At 39.5% G+C, this 22,500-nt stretch overlaps 2 protein-coding genes across 8 annotated transcripts in view; one reads left to right on the plus strand and one right to left on the minus strand.

Annotated features, from left to right (window-relative positions):
* The window catches only part of LOC137969525 (pentatricopeptide repeat-containing protein 1, mitochondrial-like), a 12,011-nt gene extending 1,992 nt beyond the window's left edge, over positions 1-10,019 (plus strand). Inside the window, exons 3-8 of one of the 2 annotated variants that reach the window (XR_011116684.1) lie at positions 461-1,303; positions 1,791-1,910; positions 3,322-3,417; positions 3,572-3,664; positions 5,066-5,336; positions 5,455-7,319. Coding sequence is in view for 1 of the 2 variants with exons in the window: in XM_068815814.1 (XP_068671915.1) it covers positions 461-1,303; positions 1,791-1,910; positions 3,322-3,417; positions 3,572-3,664; positions 5,066-5,239 (1,326 nt within the window). In the remaining variant the exon portion in view is untranslated. Of the gene's footprint in view, positions 1-460; positions 1,304-1,790; positions 1,911-3,321; positions 3,418-3,571; positions 3,665-5,065; positions 5,337-5,454; positions 7,320-9,368 lie in introns of those variants that run through there. The other variant, XM_068815814.1, reaches the window with a different exon arrangement.
* LOC137969524 (src kinase-associated phosphoprotein 2-like) overlaps positions 8,362-22,500 on the minus strand; it is a 17,809-nt gene continuing 3,670 nt past the window's right edge. For 3 of the 6 annotated variants that reach the window (XM_068815810.1, XM_068815807.1, XM_068815811.1), the window contains 6 exons: positions 18,529-18,804; positions 16,367-16,483; positions 15,760-15,980; positions 15,036-15,396; positions 14,222-14,638; positions 12,150-13,031 (listed from right to left, as the gene is read on the minus strand). In XM_068815810.1, coding sequence (XP_068671911.1) covers positions 12,331-13,031; positions 14,222-14,638; positions 15,036-15,396; positions 15,760-15,980; positions 16,367-16,483; positions 18,529-18,804 — 2,093 coding nt within the window. In that variant the 3' untranslated portion in view covers positions 12,150-12,330. Of the gene's footprint in view, positions 9,459-12,149; positions 13,032-14,221; positions 14,639-15,035; positions 15,397-15,759; positions 15,981-16,366; positions 16,484-18,528; positions 18,805-22,500 lie in introns of those variants that run through there. The other 3 variants (XM_068815813.1, XM_068815812.1, XM_068815809.1) reach the window with 2 other exon arrangements.

Here is a 22,500-nt window from a genome sequence, read left to right on the forward strand (position 1 = left end):
TAACAGATAGGCAGTTTTCTCCCAAGTTCTTTTATGTCCCCGGACTGAGTTGCTTGAAATAGAGTAAGTGCCATTATAAGTCGCAAATAAATTATAACCATCATTGATAACCTCTAGGCTCTTCAATCGAACTGAAATTTAAGGGCCAATGACATTAATTAAAAGTTTCAAACGTCTTTAAACTTGAAAAGGTGTCAGCGTCTTAGTCCTGAGTGTTGGTCCAGCCAGGGTAGAAATGCGCAGCCAAGTTCTAATGGTCCTTAACTGAGCCACATGATAAGCTGAGAAATTTAGGCAACTGAGTAAACACTTGTCTAATAATATATTTTTACCCATACATTTTTGCAGTTTGTGTTGCTCTAGAGAATTATTTAGCTTAATCCACTTACTATACCTTGGTAGGTACTGTCATAATTTTTATTGCAGTTTTTAAATAAAACCTTTAATCTTGTTTGTACAGCTGAAAAAGAGAGCAATGCAAGCTACACCACACACTTACACCAGTCTGTTCAATGTTTGCACCAAATCTTCATCTTCTCAACATGCATTGCAGAATGTTGAAAAGCTTCTCGCAGAAATCAACACAAGGATTACTAGAGATGATCTAGAAATGAATGTAATCACTTACAATGCTGCCATCCAGGCTGTTACTGTTTGTGGGGATCCAATCAGAGCATTTGAGATCTACAAAGAAATGAAACACAACAATGTCAAGCCAGACGGCCATACTTTTTCATCACTTCTGACTGCCTGCTCTTTTGACAAAGTTGAGGGGCCAAGCATAGCAATCAAACTGTTAGATGAAATGAGGAGCACGAAGATAAAGCCAGATCTTTACATTTATAACTCTGTTTTGAAGGTCATTAGAGATTTTAAGGTTTTCAACACGGCAAAAAATCTGCAATTCTACTCTAATCCCATGACAAATTTTACAAACTCATTGGCTGAGGAAGTAAGTGAAAAAGCCAATAAAGGTGATACAATAGATATCAACTATGACAAATTATCCCACGATACTGACAGTTCATTAGGTGATGTAAATGATGCCAGGATGGAAAGAAGTGAAGATCTTAAATTACAAAATTATTTTCCTGGAGTAGAAAAGTTTCTGCAAATGATGGCAGTGGAGGAAGTTTATCCTGATGTGCGTACTTTTCAGCTGCTACTTTATCTGACTTCGTCAAACGCAGAGGAGGAATACTTGATGGAACTTATGAAAGGTTGTAATATTTCTCCTGATGTTACATTTTATAACACTCTGGTGAGGAAGAGTGCACTCAAAGGAAATTTACAAACAGCCAAGGTATACCACCAATGAACAATGAAATATTCTGTTGATAACAATGATAATAACTATCTAAATGTCATTAGGTTTCTTTCTTAAACATCATTTATTTTCAGAGCAATGTAGTGTTCATATTAAGAGAGCTTATGTCAAAACAAATAACCCCTTATGCAATGGAACAGACAGGTTGGACAATATAATGTTAGAAAATGAAACTTTTACGGATAAACCAGGACTGTCAGGAGAAAATAATTAATATGCATGATGATGAAGTAATACAAATTGCATACTCTGTTGTTTAGGGAGAGTTGTACACGCATATCACCTTGAATTATAGTAGTTTATATGTACAGATGCTGTACATGTAAACTCAGTGGTGTTTTTCATATCTGTCATTTACTGGTAACAGGTTTTAAGTTCTTCATTTGAGTGGAAGCATTACGTGTGCTGAGTGTGTTGATTAACACCATTATTGACCATGATTATGTGGTTTTCTTGTCATTAGGAACACATTAAGAATCTGGAGGAGACACTGAATGTTGCTCCATCAGAAAAATCTTACCAAGTACTTGCACGTGGTTGCAAAGGCCCAGAGGATGGACTGGCCCTGTTGAATGAGATCAAAGTACAAAACTGTTATTTTCATCAACTCTGAGCACTAAAATTAAAAATAAATACTGTAACATGGTATGGGGTATTAACCACATGTGAGATCAAGATGGCTGGATATTGGCCAAGTTCTTTTTTTGCATGTTCATGGATTGAGACAAAGTGCTCATTCCTCAAGGTCCATAAACAGGCATCTTGACTAAACAAGCTCTTTGACTATGGGATAAAACACCAAAAAATGATCTTTGATCTTGCAGGACCAAGCGAAAAATCCCACGGGGAAAAGATAGCTGCATCTTGCCCGCTTGGGTAGCCAATCACAGTGCAGGATTTGGTTCATCTAATGCCCACTCATGGAGCTAGTCATGTAATAATGCACCTTATTCCAAGTGCTTATCAATTACTTAAGGTGTTTTTTGAAAATTGAAGTTAGCCCATGATATTTTGTTCTTAATCTCAAAATTCAAAAGAAAGACTATTTTACCTAACTTGCAAATGCAACAGTGAAGTGAAGTGAAGTGAAGGTGTTAGTCTCTTCCCTCGGGGCTTTTCAGGTCCACTTAACATTGCTTATGGGGGACTTTTCAGCCAGACTGCTTATTACACAGTTTACAGTTCATTTTAGGAAGTAAAAGATGCCTCCATCCAGATAAGGTCAGACCACAACACCGGGCCCGACTACATCCCCAATTCTTATCGAATAGTTAGTGGGTTCTTTAACGTCCCACACTATTTAATTTCCAACAAGGGTTATGAGACTGGCCCTACGGTTTACATTCCTTATCCGAGAAGACTTGAAAGTCTAACCATTTGCAGATCTATGTAATTACAAAAGGCAGCTCAATCTCCTCAGTTATTTTAAATCCCTGAGTGGTGGCCCCCTGTCATTAACTCACAACCTCCCACATGACAGCCCGATGCTCAACCAACTAAGCCACCGGTGCGTGGTGAGATGATTTGAATGAAAACATTTGAGGTTATGAGAAGGTTTGCCATTTTGAGCCTGAATGAGGATTGAGTGGGTGAAGAGGGGTGGGCTTATAAAAAGATAAATGGGCAACAAGAGGATGGGACATCATTGTCTTCTAACCATTGCTTAAAACTCTATATATTATTTATTTGATTATGTACACTGACCACTTTCCACTCCACATTAGAACACAACAGGTTTAGGAATCAAACTGTCTGGAAGCAGAACAGTACTGTTGGCTATTAGAATTATTGATACGAAAAAGGCAGATGAATTATTTTTTAACCACAGACCCATAACAACGGGTTACTGCTCAGAAAAACCTCAGAGAAGGACTTGACTCTGTGGCAATCATGCTGAAACCACTCAACCGTACTGACAGTGAAGCATTTCAATCAGTGGTGAATTTAATCAATAAATGTTTTTATGTATAATTTTTTCCTCTTTATTACTTTAGTCTGTAGGTGTTACTCCAGCTCAATCAGTTTATGGAACATTGATTGCAGGAGCAGCCAAACAGAGACAGTTTACTTACCTCATCCAGCTTGTCAAAGTATGTGCCTTGCTTATCAACGTGGGTTAAACTGAACTGTTCATCTAGCTTCTAGATTGATTGATTGATTGATTGATTGAGTGATCGATCGATCGAGCGAGCGAGTGAGTGTCAGTGATTGGATGATGGATATTGATTGATTCATGATTTGTAGGGAATGACAAGAGATGGCATAAGGCCTAATGACCGAATCATGACAGTTCTTGAACGTGTCTACAACCTGCCCTGCAAGAAACCTTTTATCAAAGTAAGACCTGGAACCATACTATCTTAGATGCTTGTATTTTATTTGTGCAGTAACGACAAAAATAGTTCTTTGCATGGCGCATTCTTAACTGTTTGCCCTTTCTTTTCGTGGAGCGATGTTTCATTGTATCTGCTATTCTCGGTTTTCACATGACGTCACGACCGCCATGTTGGTGCCCCTAAACAAAGAAAAGGAGGCCATGTTGGTGCCCCGACCAAATCCTCCGGGAATTTAACTTTGAAAAACATGGCTGTTGATCACGTGAGTGAAAACCAGCAATAGAAGAAAATCGGAATGATTGTAAATTAAAGGAAAGGAAGGAAAGGAAAGGAAAGGAAAGGAAAGGAAAGGAACTTTAGTTAAGTGTCTAGTCGTTCTAGCGCTGAAGCACTAATTGGGGACACTGTAAATTGAAATTAACAATTAAGACAAATCAAGTCAAATGTTGGTTTTTGTGGAGCGGGGAAACTGGAGTACCCGGAGAAAACCTCTTGGTGCAGAGTACAGAACCAACAAACTCAACCCACATATGACGCCGAGTCTGGGAATCGAACCCGGGTCACATTGGTGGGAGGCGAGTGCTCTCACCACTGCGCCATCCCGGCACCCCGATTATTTTTTATTCATTATTTAATTGTATGTTGCATTGCCACGCGAAATTCTTTGCTTTGAAATCTCGCTTCCTATTACGTGTATTTGTTTGCCAATCAGATGCAGAAGTGTTTAAGCCATACAATTGTTTCGCGTTAACGCAGTTAGCTTCGTCTGCACTTGCATCGTTTTGATAAGCTCATTCGATTGGCTGTACCTGCTGCGATGCGTCGAAGTAGTAACCTTTGTTAGGGTTGGGTTTACGAAACTCGGATTAAAACTGCCAAGAAAACTTGTTTTGAAGCTGTTCACATCAGCGAAGATATCGATGACGTCACCTATTGGTATTATGTGCCAACCAGAGCCTTATTGGATGCCGAAGCAAAGGCTTCTTTTGTTCTGTGGTTGGCAAATTTGAATGTCAAGAGAAATTTGACGTCAATGTTTGTGAACAGATATCTTCCCCATAAAGTGTTTCCACGTGACGTCACGGCAGCCATGTTGGTATACCTAAACAATGGGACGGCGGCCATGTTGCAGTTCAGGGGCCGGTTATTCAAAAGGTGGACATCGCTATTGCCTGGTTAACTCAATTGGTTTTGATAATGTTCATCCGCTGGATAGTGATTTATCCGTTGGATAGCGCTATCCAGCCTTTGAATAACCGAGACCTGGTAATTGAGCTCTATTATCATGCAAATGTTTTCATTTGCTTCGGTGAAAAAACAAGGTTACTGAACACGTGAGTGAAAACACTTTTTAATTATTTTTTGATACTGATGACGATGATGAATGCGTTTTTGTTTTTAGGAAAACTCGCATCACCGTTCCGCAAAGGAGCAAAGGTTTCGACATGTAGAGCAGAAAGGTTTCCGGTCCTTTTTTGAAAACTGGAGAGAGAAAACTGTCAACAGGGTAGCGTCATCGGAAGACTATGATAACGACAACGACCTCACGGATGATAAAGATTTCAGCCATCTCTAAAAGGAAGAAAAACTAATGATTTTCGTGAAAAAAGGTTCTTTTCTGTCTCGCTTTACCTCTGGTTTTCACTCGTGCTGGACGGAATACTCCCGGGGGGGGGGGGGGGGGGTACTCCCTTATAAGGGCTTAATGGGGACGTGCGGCCAGCCAGGGTATACTTTTCGGGATTTTGATCTTGAACAGGGTATCGAATTTATCATTTTTTGTCTTAAACTGGATTAAATGTCTTAAACAGGGTATCAAAAATCGGAATTCTGTCTTAAAATGGGTAGGAAAATCAGCGATATTTGTCTTAAACAGGGTCAGGGTATGAGGGGCCGCGCCGCACCTCCCCACCCAGGGATATATCGAGTCCCCTCCCCCGGGGGGAATACTCATCGTTTTAAGGAAATGAACAAAACTCGTGGACGTTTTCCAAAAAGAAACTTTTATTTTCTTTGGTTATTTTTATGTCGTGGGATACTGAGTACTGGGAAAGGAGTACTGAGTACTGGAATACTGTGTACTGAGACCTCCCATCTCATGGCGTCATCGAAATATACTCTATTTTTCTACTTTGCGAAGGTTTTTTTGTTCATCGCAGTTATGAATATTACCTAAGCAGTAATATTAGGGAGCTTACGAACGTGACGTTTTTGAGCCGGGGACGGCTTTTTTCCTTGTCTTGACAGTACCATTTTTAAGTGCTACTATGACCAAAAAGTCAATTTTTATTTTTCTTTGGATTTCAAAAGTATGTTAACTAAACACTAAGTGAGCAAAATTTTAAGCCTTGATTTCAAAAGGACACCGGTTTATTTCAACTGGAATTTTCCTATTTAATGGTCCGCCATTACTAACTTTAAGATCTTGGGAGAGTTGAATCGAGGAGAAAATGACGTCAAACACTCACTAGTTTAAGAATGCAATTCGTGTGTACGCCACAGAATTAATATGCAGCACGGGAGTTTTGGGCTTTCAGACTTTTAAACTCGCGTTTTGCAAATATAGTAAGCTGCATTCACACGCATAAATTTTAAGCTACTGAGCTTTTGACGTCACTTTTCCCTGGATCCAACCCTCTGAGGTCTAATCGGTCAGTTGTGAACGTGAGTAATGGCGGACCGTGAAATCCAAAACTTACACTCAAAGTAAACGGCCTTTTGATAAAAATCAAAGCTCAACATTTTGCCAGTCAAGTGTTAAGCAATCACACTTTCAATCTGAAAAAAAAAAAGGAAGTGATGTTTTTTATCATAGTAGCACTTTAAATATCTTTTCACTATTAGAGATGATTATTGAAAATCTGGTAGAGCCTACTTCCGTCCGTGACTCGAAAACGTTGCGTGCTTAAACTCCCTGATAAAAAAGGAAAGCCTGAAAAATTAAGGTCACTATTTTGTGACGAGGATTTTTCAAATACTCTATATCGATGCAGTTAACCAATATGGCGGAGCGAGTGAAATTAGAGAAAACGCTCAAAAGGTTGGGGAAACAAAAGAATACTAAAATGGCGGCCATTTTGGAATAAGGTGTATAAAGTCATTAAAATGTGGAAGTGGGATATGAAGAACTCGCAGCGAAATGCCACCACGTAGTGAAATCTTTAGTCCCGCTCATATTCACGGTCATAGACCGAATGCATAAATGGCGGCCAAAAACATATTCTTTTGTTTATGTGCTAATTAGACTCACTAGCCTCGTTTGTATGGACAAATTACAAAAGAAATGTTTCTTGAGAGCGAGGCCAGTGAGTCTAATTAGCACATCATGAAACAAAAGAATACATTTTTGGCCGCCATTTATGCATTTTCCCCCCAGATCAGTCGTGCGAGAATAAGTTGAGTATCCCTAACAGAGATAGTCAAGTATGGGATGGAAACTATCATGCCTGAACGTTCCGTAAGGGTACTCGAAACTGATCGCCCTTGGATGAACTCTCAGTTGACAAAAAGCGTTAGCAAGGAACAATGTGCCACTGTTTAAGATATTACGAAATAAGGTCAATGGCGAACGGAGGCGTTGACGCAAGATTTACTATGAAAATAAAGTTAAAGGCCTGCGTGACACCAAACCACGCGATTGGTGGCGAGAAGTAAAACAGCTGTGGTACTTCTAAGGCAATTGGGCGTGACCTGAGAACCACCCTCCATTCAAATTTGGTCTTTGACGACAATGTTCTGCGCGAAAAGACAAATGAGGCGTTTGTTAGCGTAATCCAGGGGTATTCACTCCTATCAGAGAATGTCCTGGTAGCCTCGGAGGACGATGAGCCTTTTTCTGTCAAAGAAGCAACTGTTGCGAGAAAACTGAGGGCAGTGAGCACTTCACGTGTTCGGGGACCAGACAATCTTCCCAGCTGGGATCTGAAAGAATATGCAGATATCCTCGCCTCTCCGATCGCCGATATTTTAAACACCTCTTTCCTGGAATGCAGAGTTCCTCGTGTGTGGAAACTTAACGATCTTCCATCTTTACCCAAGGTCCCTACGATCTGTGACTTTATTAAAGATAAGGCCAATTTCCCTGACGTCCACTCACATTTCCAGCTGGTCTCACAATAATCTTTTCCAATTAAACCCGATAGCCCGATTAAGATAGACGGCGAGGGTATCTTCTGCTAAAGTCCTTGGGGTTACAATCAGTAATGACTTGAAAATGGAACGATCACGTGCATACTATCACCTCCAAAGCCCCACGTCGATTGTATCTTTTGAGTCAGTTAAAGAGGGCCGGCATAAGCCCCGATGACCTGTTAGCTTTTTGTTATAGTGTCATTCGATCAGTGCTAGAATTCACATGTCAGCTATTCCGTCATAGTGTCCCGAAATATTTGTCTGATGACATCGAACGTAGTCAGCCATGCGAATTATCTTTCCTAATTTATTGTACTGTGAGGCGATGGGATAAGGCCGAAATTTCAACACTTTCAGAGAGACTTGAATCATTATCTATTTATTAAATTATTTAAAGATATTGTAAGCAATGAACACCACAAACTGGCTAATCTGCTACCTCCTTTGGCCAGTTCCCATGCTCAGCGTTTGAGAAATGAGACGTTTTAATACTCCAGTTTGTCGCACCGATCGTTTCATGAACACTTTTATTATTAGTCACGTGATGTAAATAAGCTTTAAACACAATTGTAATTAACCAGTTTTATTGTAATTTTTATATTGTACGTAATTAATATTCAGTCCTACGTCTGTACTGTAATGTATGATGTTTTAATAAACGAGTTTACTACTACCCCGGGGGGGGGGGGGGGGGGGGGGTACTCGATGCATCCCTGGTTGGGGAGGTGCAGCGCGGCCCCTCATACCCTGACCCTGTTTAAGACAAATATCGCTGATTTTCCTACCCATTTTTAAGACAGAATTGCGATTTTTGATACCCTGTTTAAGACATTTAACCCAGTTTAAGACAAAAATTGATAAATCGATAACCTGATTAAGACAAAAAATGATAAATTCGATACCCTGTTCAAGACAAAAATCCCGAAAACCATACCCTGGCTGGCCGCACGTCCCCATTAAGCCCTTATAAGGGAGTACATGTATATGTACAACTACATGACCCGTTTAAAAGATGTTGTCGTTGAAACTCTGCTATGAAAAGGAAACCAATGAAGTCTGGTAATTGCAAACTAAAAAACTATAGAATATAAAAATATGTCCATTCTCGATTTTTCCCATGAACTGCATAGTTGCCATAAAATACGATTCCAATAAAAAAGGATATGTTGAAAAAAAATGAAAATTATGGCTGCATTAAATCTAAAAAAATGTACCCAACATATTTTCTTTTTAAGAAAATGGCAATATTGCGATAAAAATGTTAAATTTCTGAAATGTGACATGCAAGGGCTTAGAACTCCCGCATGAACTTGCTAAAATCTTGTCTCGATTTTGAGAAAATTATGATGCCGTAATCTCATAGGCTTCCATGACATAATCTTTGGGTACTAGTCCCACATTAAATCCCTGGGGCTTAAACAGCGAGCCAATCCACCAATCAGCATGCGGCTTTTCATAAATGTAAATCAGATCTCCTCGCCGGAATCCAAGCTCGTCCTTCTCGTTTGTGGCGCAATCCCACAGGGCTTGATACACATTTGCGTAGTTGATCAAGTTGGTTTTCTCTTCTGCAGGGCCAGGTGGAGCCGTTTCGTCACGTCGTGCGGGTACCACAGGCGGTGGCTTCGTCCCAGGCCGTGCGGGTCTTTCGGGAACTTTCTCTTCTGTAGAAGTGAAAAATATTTTTTCCTTTTATATGGGCCTGTATATCAGATAATTTTAATTCACTGTCAATATGAAAAGCATTAAGGCCCGGCTAAACGATGAATGTTAAACGATCAAACATGTTGGGTGAACCAACATTTTATCGTTTGGCCACCATGTTTGAGGACAATTCAACATGTTGGATGATGTTGGAATGCGCTTGATACAGCATCAAACATTAGATTCAACAACATAGTACAGCATGTCGTTTCTTCTCATATTGGAAGTGCGAATTTTTCTTTTCGTTTGACCAGTCTCAACAAACATATTTCACGCGCGCACGCGCATTGTGACTTCCAGTTGGGGTTCTTAATCATGTTTCTGTTAAGTTTGAATTGCTTCTTTCAGATTCTTATAAGTGGGATGCCTGTGAACTAGCTTGATAGCTAAGTGGACTTCAACTATAAACAACAACAACAACAGGCTCCCTACTTCTCTCGACTGGTAGCGATATCCGAAAGAACCAAACGCAAGCAGTTCATCTTGTGGCAGTAAAGTTAACCAATAAAGAGCATTGCTTATTCAGTCTTCTTTGAAGGGTTAACCAAACAAGAGCTCCTGCAATCTTGTACAAAACGCGTTGGGCGGAAAACGTGACACACCACTATGAAATGCGCATTCCCTAGCTTGTCTGTGATAAAAGATTAAAACCTTCCTACTTTTCCCCTCTCCCCCTAATCCAATGTTGGTTTTGAAACGGCCAAAGGCTTACACAGTATTTTGCACCCCCATTATCGACATTGGTAGGGAGGAGAGGGGGCCAACAGACTTATTTGTTAGTGCACGTCAAATGATTTTTAAGCCGAAATTCTTCCCAAGAGTTCCATCCAAGATTGTGGGTGTCTGTACCCATGATCAATGAGAATTTTTAACCCCTGGGCAGCGCAACAAAATCGACAAGAGAACAACTACCTGCTACAAAGACCATCATAACCGATGAATGAGACATTTCATGCTGATGAAATCTGATAATGCGTAATGACTGTCGTCATTGGACGAAATTTCTCACGGCAATATTTTCCACCGAAAGAGATGGAAATTACCCCTCCTTTTTGTCAGTAATAATTAATGAAAGGTTCATTAAAATATTACGAAAATATGGAATATAGTGCATTAAAATACTTTGGCTATATATCCTTTCCCTCTTTCTTCAATGCGTCCAGAATACAGGATAAGATGCATGTGGTATATGATAAATGTCACGAATCATCCCTCTAACCTTTCATTAAAACGTGTGTGAAGAAATACAACTGCTTTCCCTCTACCTATACTCCACAAGAAAACAAAGACAGCTAAGAAAAAATCCCGACACCTTTGTGTTGTTGTAAATAGTACTTGGCGTTCCGACCCGAGAGATATTTCGAGATGTCTATCGACATCGAGCATGTACCTGATCAGCTCCATTTCTGAACGTCTTTGTCTTCCTTACATAAGACTAAAATAAAAGGTAACTGCAAATCGCAGGTGTTCAACGAGTAGAATTTTAAAAACTCCGCACTTAAAAACCAGTCCCAGCGGGAAAAATTCAGTCCTCAAAAGATTCTGCTCAAAACTTCGGTGGACTTTACTGGGACTGAAAATCACGTCACACCAGGTTTTGCTTATAGTGCTACTATAACAAAATTAACAAACACATTTACTGACCCAAGTTTTAAGCCTTGATTTCAAAAAGACGATGATCCACCATTACTACCTTTAAAATCTTGAGAGAGCTGTGGCCCGTTTCTCGAAAGTCCCGAAAACTTTTCGGGCCCGGAAAGTCATTTGTGAAACTGTCAACCGCTTGTTTTGGAAAGCCGATCTTTCAATGGAAAGTCGATCTTTTAACATAGTTTGACGACTTGAATCCTCTCCGTTCTTGAGATACAAAGGGAATTGTGACACCCGAAAATGGCCCGTAAAGTTTCGGGACTTTCGAGAAACGGGCCCCTGGATCGAGGAGAAAATGACGTAAAACACTCACTGGCGCTTGCGTACGCGGCTGAATTAATATGCAGCACCGGCCTTCGGGCTTTCAGACCTTTAAATTCGTGTTTGACATATGTAATGAGTTGCATTTACACACTGAAATTTAAGCTAGTGAGTAAATGACGTCACATTTCCCTACATCCAATCCTTTACGGTCCAATGGGTCAGTTTTAAAAGTGAATAATGGCGGACCTTGCACTACAAGTAAACAGCCTTTGGATACAAATCAAAGCTCAAAACTGCCAGTCAGGTGTTAAGCAACCACACTTTTAAAATCTGATGAAACAATATAAAATAGTAGCACTTAAATAGTTGATATATTAGGGTGGTTTTTAGTCGGGTGCATTTCTGCGCTGTGATTGGCTCAAAAATCTCGCGCTGCATTCTCCGCCGCGGCTAAAAATAACATGCTCGTAGGCCTCTCCCCGCGCATAGCGCCGTGGGTTATGCTTTGGCTGCCTTCATTGGTGACAATACGTCTGTTATAACAGGCAAACGAAATTTCTTAGGTTTAGGTCAGTTTGCTGCACTCCACTGAAAAAGGAAAAACAGGAAAACGCTTCATCACCCACTACCTTATAGAGCACAGGTTTCAAATGCAATACGAGACAGTTTTAAAGAAGCTTGCATCGGAACGACGCTCGCTTTTGGAACACATTTTAAAGAAAACTGGATTTGGCACATAGGTAGGAGACGACTTTTAATGATGAAAGTTCCAAAGAACAATATGAATAAAATCACTGAAGGAAGTCCAGAGTTACAAGTTATGGTTCCTCTGCACTGATTAACGGTGGGTGTTCTTCAGCTGAATCTCATACACGGCTCCGCACAAACTGGAGTCTGCATCGATTTTGCCGTGCAGGTTTACATGCTAAATAACCCAAGTTCCTCTACATTACTTTCAATGATAACGTCGGCAGAGAATCTTCCTCTTTTTGGCGATGGAACTTCCCCAACCTCGGTCAAAACCCTGGAATTATTTTTGCAATTGAAGCACTGACAATACTCATTGCAGGATATGCCTCCTCTAAAACATGGACATCTTGTTTTTCGAAGGCTTCTCTTGCCTCTAATAGCTTCATTATCAACACAGGCTTCAAAGCCAGGTGAATGCAATTTCCTTTCCTGTCCACATCGACATCCAACTATTCTAGGTCCAGGCCTTCTAGGTTGAGGAACTCTAAAGGGCCTGCTCAAAGCACCAAAAGTGTTTTGGCAGTTGAAACATTTGCATTTATCATCATCGCAGCCTTGCCCAACGCTATAACAAGGACATTTTGTTCTTCGTCTCCCCTTGACATCAACACACGCTACGAATTCAAGACTTTTTGTTCTTCTGTACGTATCCTGCCCACAACGACAGCCACGGCTTTTCGCCATTTTCTTTTCGTCTGGTACATTACAGCAATTCCGACATTTGCATTTGTCTGTGCACAGTCTACCACTGCGTGCACAGGGACACCTGACGCGCTTTGATTCCGCTGTTGGGCCACACGCGACCTGACCCCTTGACTTCAATTTTCTGCCGCACTGACAGCCCCTGTCCTCTGAAACTCCACCGCCATCTAAATTGAAACGTTCGAGGAATTCGATTAGCATGCGCTCATCGGTCTGCCGTCCTAACACTGTTTCTTGGCTGCAAGGGTCTTGCATTGAGCCAGCAGCACTGATCTCTGGATATGTAGAGTTGAATCTCTTTAACTTAAGCGACCAACCTTGTAAGCGATCATCTATCGTCTTCAAGATGCCCTTTTTGCTAGCTACACGTCTCTCCATCTAATTATACTGTCTTAATCGCAGGCACATAAATGACCTCCCAGAGTTCACGACCACGTTTCTGTTAACAAGGGTGGCCGTTTACAAGAGAAACAACTTGCCTTTTAAAACAATGAACACACAACACGATACCCGAAGCTCGCCGTTCAATTTTTTTCTACCACTTATCTGTTGAACTCTTCTTCACGCTACCTTCATACGACTCAGTTCGGTTTAATCACTCATGACCACACATGACCAATTTAAATAAATATCTTACTGCGTTATTCTTGCATATTGATAATTTCTGGACCTTATTTGTCCCAGAAGCCAAAAGTAAAATTGATAAAGTGTTGACTCGCTAAAAAAGTGAAGGAAGTTCAAGTGAGTAATTTTTTATTTGAAAAACTTTGAATCTGAGACGATTCCTACGTATCAGCCTTAATTCCATATTTGCTCCATCAAGAATCGGAATACGGCCACAGTTGTGACATACTCGAAATTCTTTTCCCCTGCCTCGTCACGGTTGAATGTTTTATAGCGTTCTGCAGGTTTCGTTTGACTGACCGCGTCCGTTGATCAAAATGTTTGGTTGGTTTTGTTTTTACGGCGACTAATTGAAAATCAAATTTGCAAGTGTTCACCCCCGCTGATTCGCTCTGAGGACAGACTCAAGCGAAAAACGTCACATTTAAAATCCCCCCACGGTAGTCAAGTTACTGCCATGAACTCGTATTATTAACTCCATGTTACATAATGAGACAAGAGTTACATCACCCACATGAAAACTCTTTGGGATCGCTTGCGTGTACAAATCATTAACCTGTTTTTGTAAAATACTTTTTGTCTAAACGGGCGTTAGTGCACCAGCAACGCAAAATACACAGTGTCAAAACATCAGTTTGTAGAAAATGAATAAGGTCACATACTGCAACCATGTGTTATACTGTGTATGGCGCTAACCGTTATTCCTTAATAAAATTGGTTACATAACACTTACGTGGTTTTGGCTGCCCAGCATCAGTTGATGGCGGGGATAACATGGGCTTAGAGGGTCGCACAGGAACCACAGGTGGGACGAAAGCAGGAGCCTGTTCGGGGGCTTGAGGCTCCTGAAAGGTCTCAAGCGGTTCGTAATTTTCTATTTCCACTTCCCCTGGGGGAGCAGGAAGTGGTGAAGCTACCGAGTCTTCAGGGCTATCTGGTAGTTCATATGTGTCGTCCTGTAACGGTGCGGCGGGCTCTGTTGAGGCGGGAGCAGGTGGCGGAGGTTTGGAACGCCTTGGAGGTGGAATAGCCGGAGGGGTGTCGTCTTGGAGCACTTGTGACTGCGGCTTGACAGGACGGGGTGGGGGAGGGGATAGAGGGAGTTCCTTGTTGTCATCTCCTCTTGGCTCCGTTGAGGATGATCCAACAGCTAAAAGGAATTCACATCAACATGACTAACAGGATTAACTTATGCTTTCAAAAGGGAAACGAGGGAGATGACAAAATTAATGTATGAAACAGAAAGATGCTGACTCCGTTTCAAAGCGGATTAAAACAACGATATTACATTAAAACAGGTGAGCCTAGCACAGACACTGTACACCACACGATAGGTGGTTTTGCATTTCCGCGGTTGACTTCCATGTGTTTCAGAAAATTAATGACAAAGGCAATCGTAACTCTACACAACATAAATTTACCGAGTCAATTCAGCAGATGCATAGAAGATAATACAGCTTTGGCCAGATGGCATTTTTCAAAAACCTACAGCAAGCTTTAAGCAGTCTGTTTCAACCCTTATTCTCAAATTAAATTTGAACACTAACCAGGTGGTGATGATACGGCGACTTGTCCAGTAATTTCATACTCCGGTAACTGTGGATTGGCCTGCTGGTTGGGGCTGGAGGATGGCAACTGGCCGACCTCTTCATAAAGTTCTTCACCCCCTACGTCATCATAACATTCTTCTCTATTATCATCTACTGTGTCATCTTTTTCCTCCACAATGCTGTTTTTGTTTTGCGCCACATCAAAATTACAGAAGCTACATGTATCTTCATCACCTGAAGGCTGCTTATTACGCAGTTTATCCAGTTCTGCAACATTGCGTTCTGAAAGGGGTTCATTTGCAGCCTGTCTTACTGCTTCTATCCATTTTTCTGTTTCCTCCTTTGATGAAGTTTCAAACTGAAAGTGAATGAATTTAAGTCCATCAACACAAGTACAATTAACCTACAACCTTTTTTCAAACAGGTTATTTCAGCCCTGTACAAGCGATCGAAAACTTTTGTTTTGCCCCACCAAAACATTTCAACTGAAGGCTCTGGGTACGAAATATATTATCTATGGCCAATACGTAAGGCAGCTGTGCGAATAAGGCCCATTCTGCACAAGGGAACACCACAAACAATGGGCACTTTTATACAAAAGTTTTTTCACTCAACCTTGTAATTTGAACATCTCAAACATTAGAACAGCATCGACAAAATACAATGTAAAGACAAGATATGTACTACAACGTGTTACCAAATCAATCAACAGAATCAATACCTGGTAAGATCTATGTCCATCAGGGTGTGTTAGAGTAAATTCCTGACCCTTCTTGTTAGCTGTTTTTGCCTCATAGCCAGGCAACAAGATGGAACCTTGTTGTTTTGGCGACTTCTTGTCTTTGAAGTAATACAGCACATGATTTCGCAGAACACAGTACCGTTTCTGATACTTGCTGCCAATGAATTTTTTCCCTTCTTTGCGGTGCTTTTGCAGAAAACCTACACAAAGGAGAGTTGATCATTGTGTTGTGAAATCAGAAAATTTTCCTGGTCTTTCAATGGCCCAATCTTCATTATCAAAACAAGAGACTACAGTGTACATGTTAAGACCTTTGTATGATTATGTTATAACAGTTAGTCACTGATGGTACAGGTACAAGTCAGATACGTGTAATACAAACAGATAATTATTATTATCATTCTGCACATTTTAACAACAGCTAATAATAATTTAATAACAACCAATGTAAAGGTAAGAACTATGAACCAATGTAAAGGTAAAAACTAATAATAAAATTATTTTTGAATGATACAAGGTTAAGGTTACAGAATCAATACGGATGTATGGAATCTTTTGAATGCATGTGACGCAGAACATAATTTACCTTCCTTGATTACATCTTTAACATTTTCAGGTTTGGTGTCACAAGTCAGGTTCTCTAAGTTCAGGGTTGATGATTTCTCCTTCCTTGTCATGCCATCAACTTGACTCTCACTTTCTTCTGAAACAAAATACGAATGACAGAAAACCCATTTATTTAACTCTTACAAATGTAAGTGCTTCTATTTTATCCCATTTATATTACAATAACAATAATTCTATTATTATTAATCTTTATTATTCCACTAATATTACAATATCGATTGGTCAAGAGAATTGAACAAAATATGAGACAGTAACACACTGTAGTGTCCTGGTTTGACCAGTTTAGAAGAGAGCAAATACGGACGGAACTGGGTTTTTCAATAAAAGAAATATTGTTTTCAATACAATGCAAAGCCAGAGAATTTTTAGTTTGTCATTGCTTGTCAACAGTCATTTTGTTTATCCAATCAAATCAAGTCATGTAATCAAATAAAGTTGTCATTTGCATGCACTTTATTGTGAAATCAGTAAGATTCTGAGTCAATGCGGGAAGAAGCCAAAGTACTAGAAAATGGTATAATAGTGGAATGATAAATCCCTTATTGAAAGGTTCAACAATTATAATACATGTGGACATTTTGCTTGTTGCTTAATACTACACAACTCACAGATTTATAACTGTGCATTGGCCTCGTGGCCTCATGGTTAGTGCACTCGACTCCGGATCGAGTGGTCCGGGTCCTGGCCGGGGACACTGTGTTGTGTTCTTGGGCGAGACACTTTACTCTCACAGTGCCTCTCTACACCCAGGTGTATAAATGGGTACCGGCGTAATGCTGGGGGTAACCCTGCGATGGACTAGCATCCCATCCAGGGGGGAGTATAAATACTCCTAGTCACTTCATGCTACGGAAACCTGAGATAAGCACCGGCCTGATGGGCTTTCTGGCTCGTAAGCGGTGACTTTATTTATTGTATACATAATACTAATCTATGTTAAACTATTCCATAAGGCGTCTTTACATCACATGCAGGAATAGGAGACACTGCATTATGTCCAGACTTATGGTCAACTTGTAGGAGCAAAATACACTGTATCTGGCTGAATAAGAAATCAAGTTACCGAAAAACATAAAAATTGTCCAAATTTCAAACACTGTGTCACTGAAAAAGTGAATTTGTTTGCCTTTGCTGAAAAACAATATTGGTCTTATTACCACAAAGATTCGCTTGGCATAAAACTCTGTGTTTAAAGCAACTATCAAGTTATTATCAGAGGCTGTAATCCAGCTCTGGTGCCAAATTCGAAAAAAATGTCTAAATGCAATAATACTACATCAGCAAAATTGACAAGTGAATGTATTTATGTGTACAAATACATGTACATCAAACACTATGCCAAGCCCAGGTTTTCTTGAAAAAGGAATTTATCACCAAATGAAGATGAAGTTGGAAAGACAATAAAAGGAAGTTACTCTTGCAGACTGTTTTGAAGTCAAGGTTTGTACACAACATAATGCGTAATTTAATATTAAGAATGGCCATTTCATAGCAGAGAAGAAAAATTTTTCCAGATGGATTATACACAGTTATGTACATGTAAGACTAGCCTAATATTTAAGCATCTCATGGATAGAGGGTAGTTGACTGTAATGATGGGATACATTATTTCTCCAAGACAAACTTGGGCAAATAAGTGCATCTGATAGGTTCATCTAGCATAAAGACAGGTGAAAGACATTTTATTGTACATTGCATTCTAGAAACGTCTCCTTTACCTTATCTTTAGTTGGAGGATGTACATGATATTATGCTCATTGCTGACTAACTACATGTAACAGGCCATCTGTCTCTATATTAGTCAGAATAACAAAACAGATGCATTTAAAAATCATTCTTTGCCCAAAGTTCATCCCAGAAAGATATTATACATGTACATGATCCACAAAATAAAAAGTGTCAAATAAAGAGAGGAGAATAATGAAAACTCAGTAGGTTACATGGTTGACTTTGGAGCATGTGTCCTACAAAACGGATAAAAATTGTGTGAGCTAAGCTTTCACACTTTACATGTCAAACATTTCAATTACAAAAACTCAATATCCTGTCATCATACTGTGTGCATATAACTAGACAAAATAATTTAAATGTATATGTTAACTATAACAATAATATCTTTACCTGTTTCAGGTATCTCATAGGTTTCCTCCCGTTGATCAGAATCCTGATTGTCTTGCTGATCATGCTGACTAGGTTCTTCATAATTTTCCGCATTATCTTCTTCCATGGCAACATACTCTCGTCCTGTCTCATCACCCAGCTGCGGTGCTACATTTATTGTCTCCACATCACCTGACATGAGCTCATAATTTTCACCTCCATTGCCTACGGTGTTTTCTATGTTAGTCTCTACTTCACCTCCTGGGGTCATAGTGTAATAATACTGATCATTGGATCCTACAAAAAACGGAAAGAGTAATAGTCAAGAGTAAGTCCTAATGTTAACTACTTCATAACCAAGAGTGAGGTTGTTACAGCAGCAGTTACAGCAAACTAAAGGCCTTGCTGTATTGACTGAGCAATGGTGAGGTTAATACAGCTAGGCCAAGGTTTGAGATTTTGATGTAATGTCTGAACGGTCAAGGTTATTGAAGTGCTATCTAAGCCATTTTAAGACATAAACTTGTAGTCTGTACAAGAAGAAAAATGCTGTTTACTATTTCAAATATCTCTTTCTGTTCCAGGTATATTCACTTTTTTTTAATATGCAAATCAGCCAAGTGATGATTTCATAAACTCAATCGAATTTTGATCAAATAATGATGAAAAGAGACATCTTAGCCAATTTGTATCAGAAATGCTTGATTCTTTGCAGTAAGATTCTAGTACATGTAGCAGCGCTTCTGATAGGATCATTGCGGAAAAAAAATTAAAGATTATGCAGAAATTTTTGGCCATATTATGCGTAAACATGCAATGATTATGTGCAAATTACACCGGATTATGCGGAAATTTAAACATTTATAGAACTAATAATTAGGCCTGTCCAATGTATTTACATGCTTATGGTAAATCAGGACTCGAAATTGCGACCAATACAATCGCTTTTTCCCTTTGCGATTAAGATATCTGGCTGAGTTGCCAATTTGCAACCAGCATTCGCCGTTAAAATAAAAGGGTTGGTAATCGGCATTTTGCCGAAATAAAGCGATAAAAAAATATTTTGTTTCTTGTCATGAATTTTGTTTCAATTTGGAGATATGGAGCAAAATTGTGATGTGGTTGAACCAAGATCCATTCCCTTGATCATTCACCATTTTCAGCGGTTTTTTACACATGTGTATTGCGGGCTCTTTGTTTTGTACAACTTCATCGCAATGATTGTCCCTACTTTACCAGAGTTACAAATGATGCAATTTAATTTGCTACTATAACTTGCGGCTAAATTTTCATACCTTGTATATTTTTTTAAAAATTTCGAGCCTAGGGTATGTTATGAAAATGGCTCCTTCCTGAAAAATGAGTGGAAACTGCTTACGAACTTTCATCTTGCGAACAAAATGGCGTGTTTTCTTCAATGTTCAGGAAAATAAGCATTTCAAAATAGTCAATCTCTTTGGCTTTTGTGTTTGTGAGGGTGGTAAGCAGCTGCTTTATCACTAATATCAGGCATTTCTTCAGTTTTATGCGGAAAATATCGTAATTATGCGGAGGATGCGCATTTTAGGGAATTATGCGTATTATAGATGTTCTTCACAATATGTGCATACCAGTTTTGTTACCATGGCAACACACTGGGTTCAAGACATCCCTGACTTTAAAGGCTTTGCTGGCCACTTTTGGTGTTCTATTTTGATATTAATTTTGCCAATGGTGCCTCATCTGCATGATCCTGCAAGCATATAAATATGTTTTTCTAGCTTAAGATCACCACAATATTGAAATCAGGTTGGAGGGAGCTGGGAAATTGTGAGTTGCCATGGGAACCAATTTCTTTATAGCCGCAGGTGTGTTGTCTGTAGAACAATTGGCCTACCAAGTTTAAATGGTACCTGCTGCAAATTGACTGAGATAGCTCTACATGTACTTGATGTTGTAATGGGTTGAGTAAATGATGTCATCAGTCCTGGCATTTGCATATTTTACACATTTTTTAAACGTAAATATCTCCGGGACCAATGCAGATATTTCCAAATGATAAACTGCGTTTTTAATCTTTCTGGAATTCTATGTGATAAACCTAAAAATTCAAGGGATAAAAATTTGATCATAGTAGCAATTTAAGTTGTTTATTATAATTTATGGCTAACTGAACGGTTCTAAAGAAGAAAGACTAACTTGCATAATCCATAATCGGCCCATGGGTATTACGGGAGAATAATGCCCTAACTCTTAGCTGCTCTTAGCCAATCATGGCATGCATTATATCGGCCAGAAACACTAGACATGTAATACACTGTAATAGACCTTTTTACCGATACGGCGGCCATTTTGATTTCTATTGTTTCGAATAGCTATTATGGGATGCCCAGGGGGCAAATTAATATGTATTTGCCCCCTGGGCATCCCATAATAGCTATTTGAAACAATAGAAATCAAAATGGCCGCCGTATCGGTAAAAGAGTCTATTCACCTTAAAGGTTGCTTTATCATATTTCGTGATTATACATGTAGCATCCCTTTTCAGTGATTTCAATAAGTGCTGACAGCCAACAAAAAGCATTGGCTACATACTGCTTGATTTTCTCACTTAATCCACTTATGCCCAGAAAAACAAGTAATTACATGTAGATGCATGCCCAATTTTGACATCCAACAAAAAGTGTCCCTTTGAGTCTAAGCCTTTCCCACCTATTCTAAAAAATAAGGTAAAAAGGGTAAAGGTTAGCATTAGTTTTAGCTTAGGGCATAATAGTATCCCAGATGTCTTTTAGGCATCTCATTCCAACGGGAATAGCAAAATGTCACACTCCGTTGATGATATACACGATTTTCTCTGTGATTATTTCGTAGGTCTGTGGATTATAATGCTTTGTATTTAATTTCTGACATTTATTCGTCAAGACTCATGGAAGACTATTCATATTTTGATAATTCAAAATGTGATTGTTTCACAATGCGATCACTGACCCGAAGAGAGGTCACGAATAAAGTTATTTATACAATTGTGGATTAGAGTTTTTTCCACATATGGACTTCACTCATGCAGATCGATGGTGACGATATTTTGCCACAGAAGAACCCAGAAGTAACCACATTTTCTCATACTTTTGGAGTTGAAGATTTTATCAAATATACCATACATGAGCCGCAAGTGGCACTTTTGATTTGATCAATGCACTTGAAAGCGATCGCAGACGCAGATTTCAGCTTTAACTTACTTTTCATTGATTACCTACATTGAACAAAGGAATAATTAATTAGAACCAGGAAGGAAGACGTACACATCCACAGATCGACTCTCAACAACATCGGGTATTACACGCTGCCGCCCTTCGCTTAAGCGCTTCTTGATGTACATTTAGCTCACATGAGCTTCCCTACATTTCAATGTAGCACACGTAAAATCGTTCAATTTTCTTCTGACACGCAATGAAAGTATGGCATACATGTATATGCTTAAAAGCCAAAGGCTTGACACCAGGGTCTGTTTGTAAACGGAACATGGTAGTCTCCACCACTGCTCACCTCTGCATTGTGGCTAGAAGATACTGATTACCGGTACGTCACGATTTCAGTTGATAATATAAAAGGAATTGCTATGCATTATGTGATACTAATCTTTCCTCCTCTGAGCTTAGGGTACATGCAGCTGTTTATCGTGCCTTGAGGTGATGTTAATTGTCTGTATTCCAAGACATGAGTGATGAAAGAGCAAGGGGACACTTCGTGACACTTATTGAAATCCATGTGCATCTAATTTCATGCATTTCTGGACATAATTATCTGACAAATTGTTCTGATTATTTTTAAATCTAACATTTAAATCCATTTTGACCAATGATGACAAAGTTGGTTACTCTACTCAAACCAGCTGCCAACTTTATTTGTGATGAAATCCCTATCTTTTCATCGACACCACTGCTACACATGCATGCATTTAACAATTATTCGCCGAAGGCGAAGTGATTATTGGTGAATATTCACCTCGAC

Source organism: Montipora foliosa, chromosome 9 (genome assembly GCF_036669935.1).
Source record: "Montipora foliosa isolate CH-2021 chromosome 9, ASM3666993v2, whole genome shotgun sequence".
In the NCBI taxonomy this organism is placed as follows: domain Eukaryota; kingdom Metazoa; phylum Cnidaria; class Anthozoa; order Scleractinia; family Acroporidae; genus Montipora; species Montipora foliosa.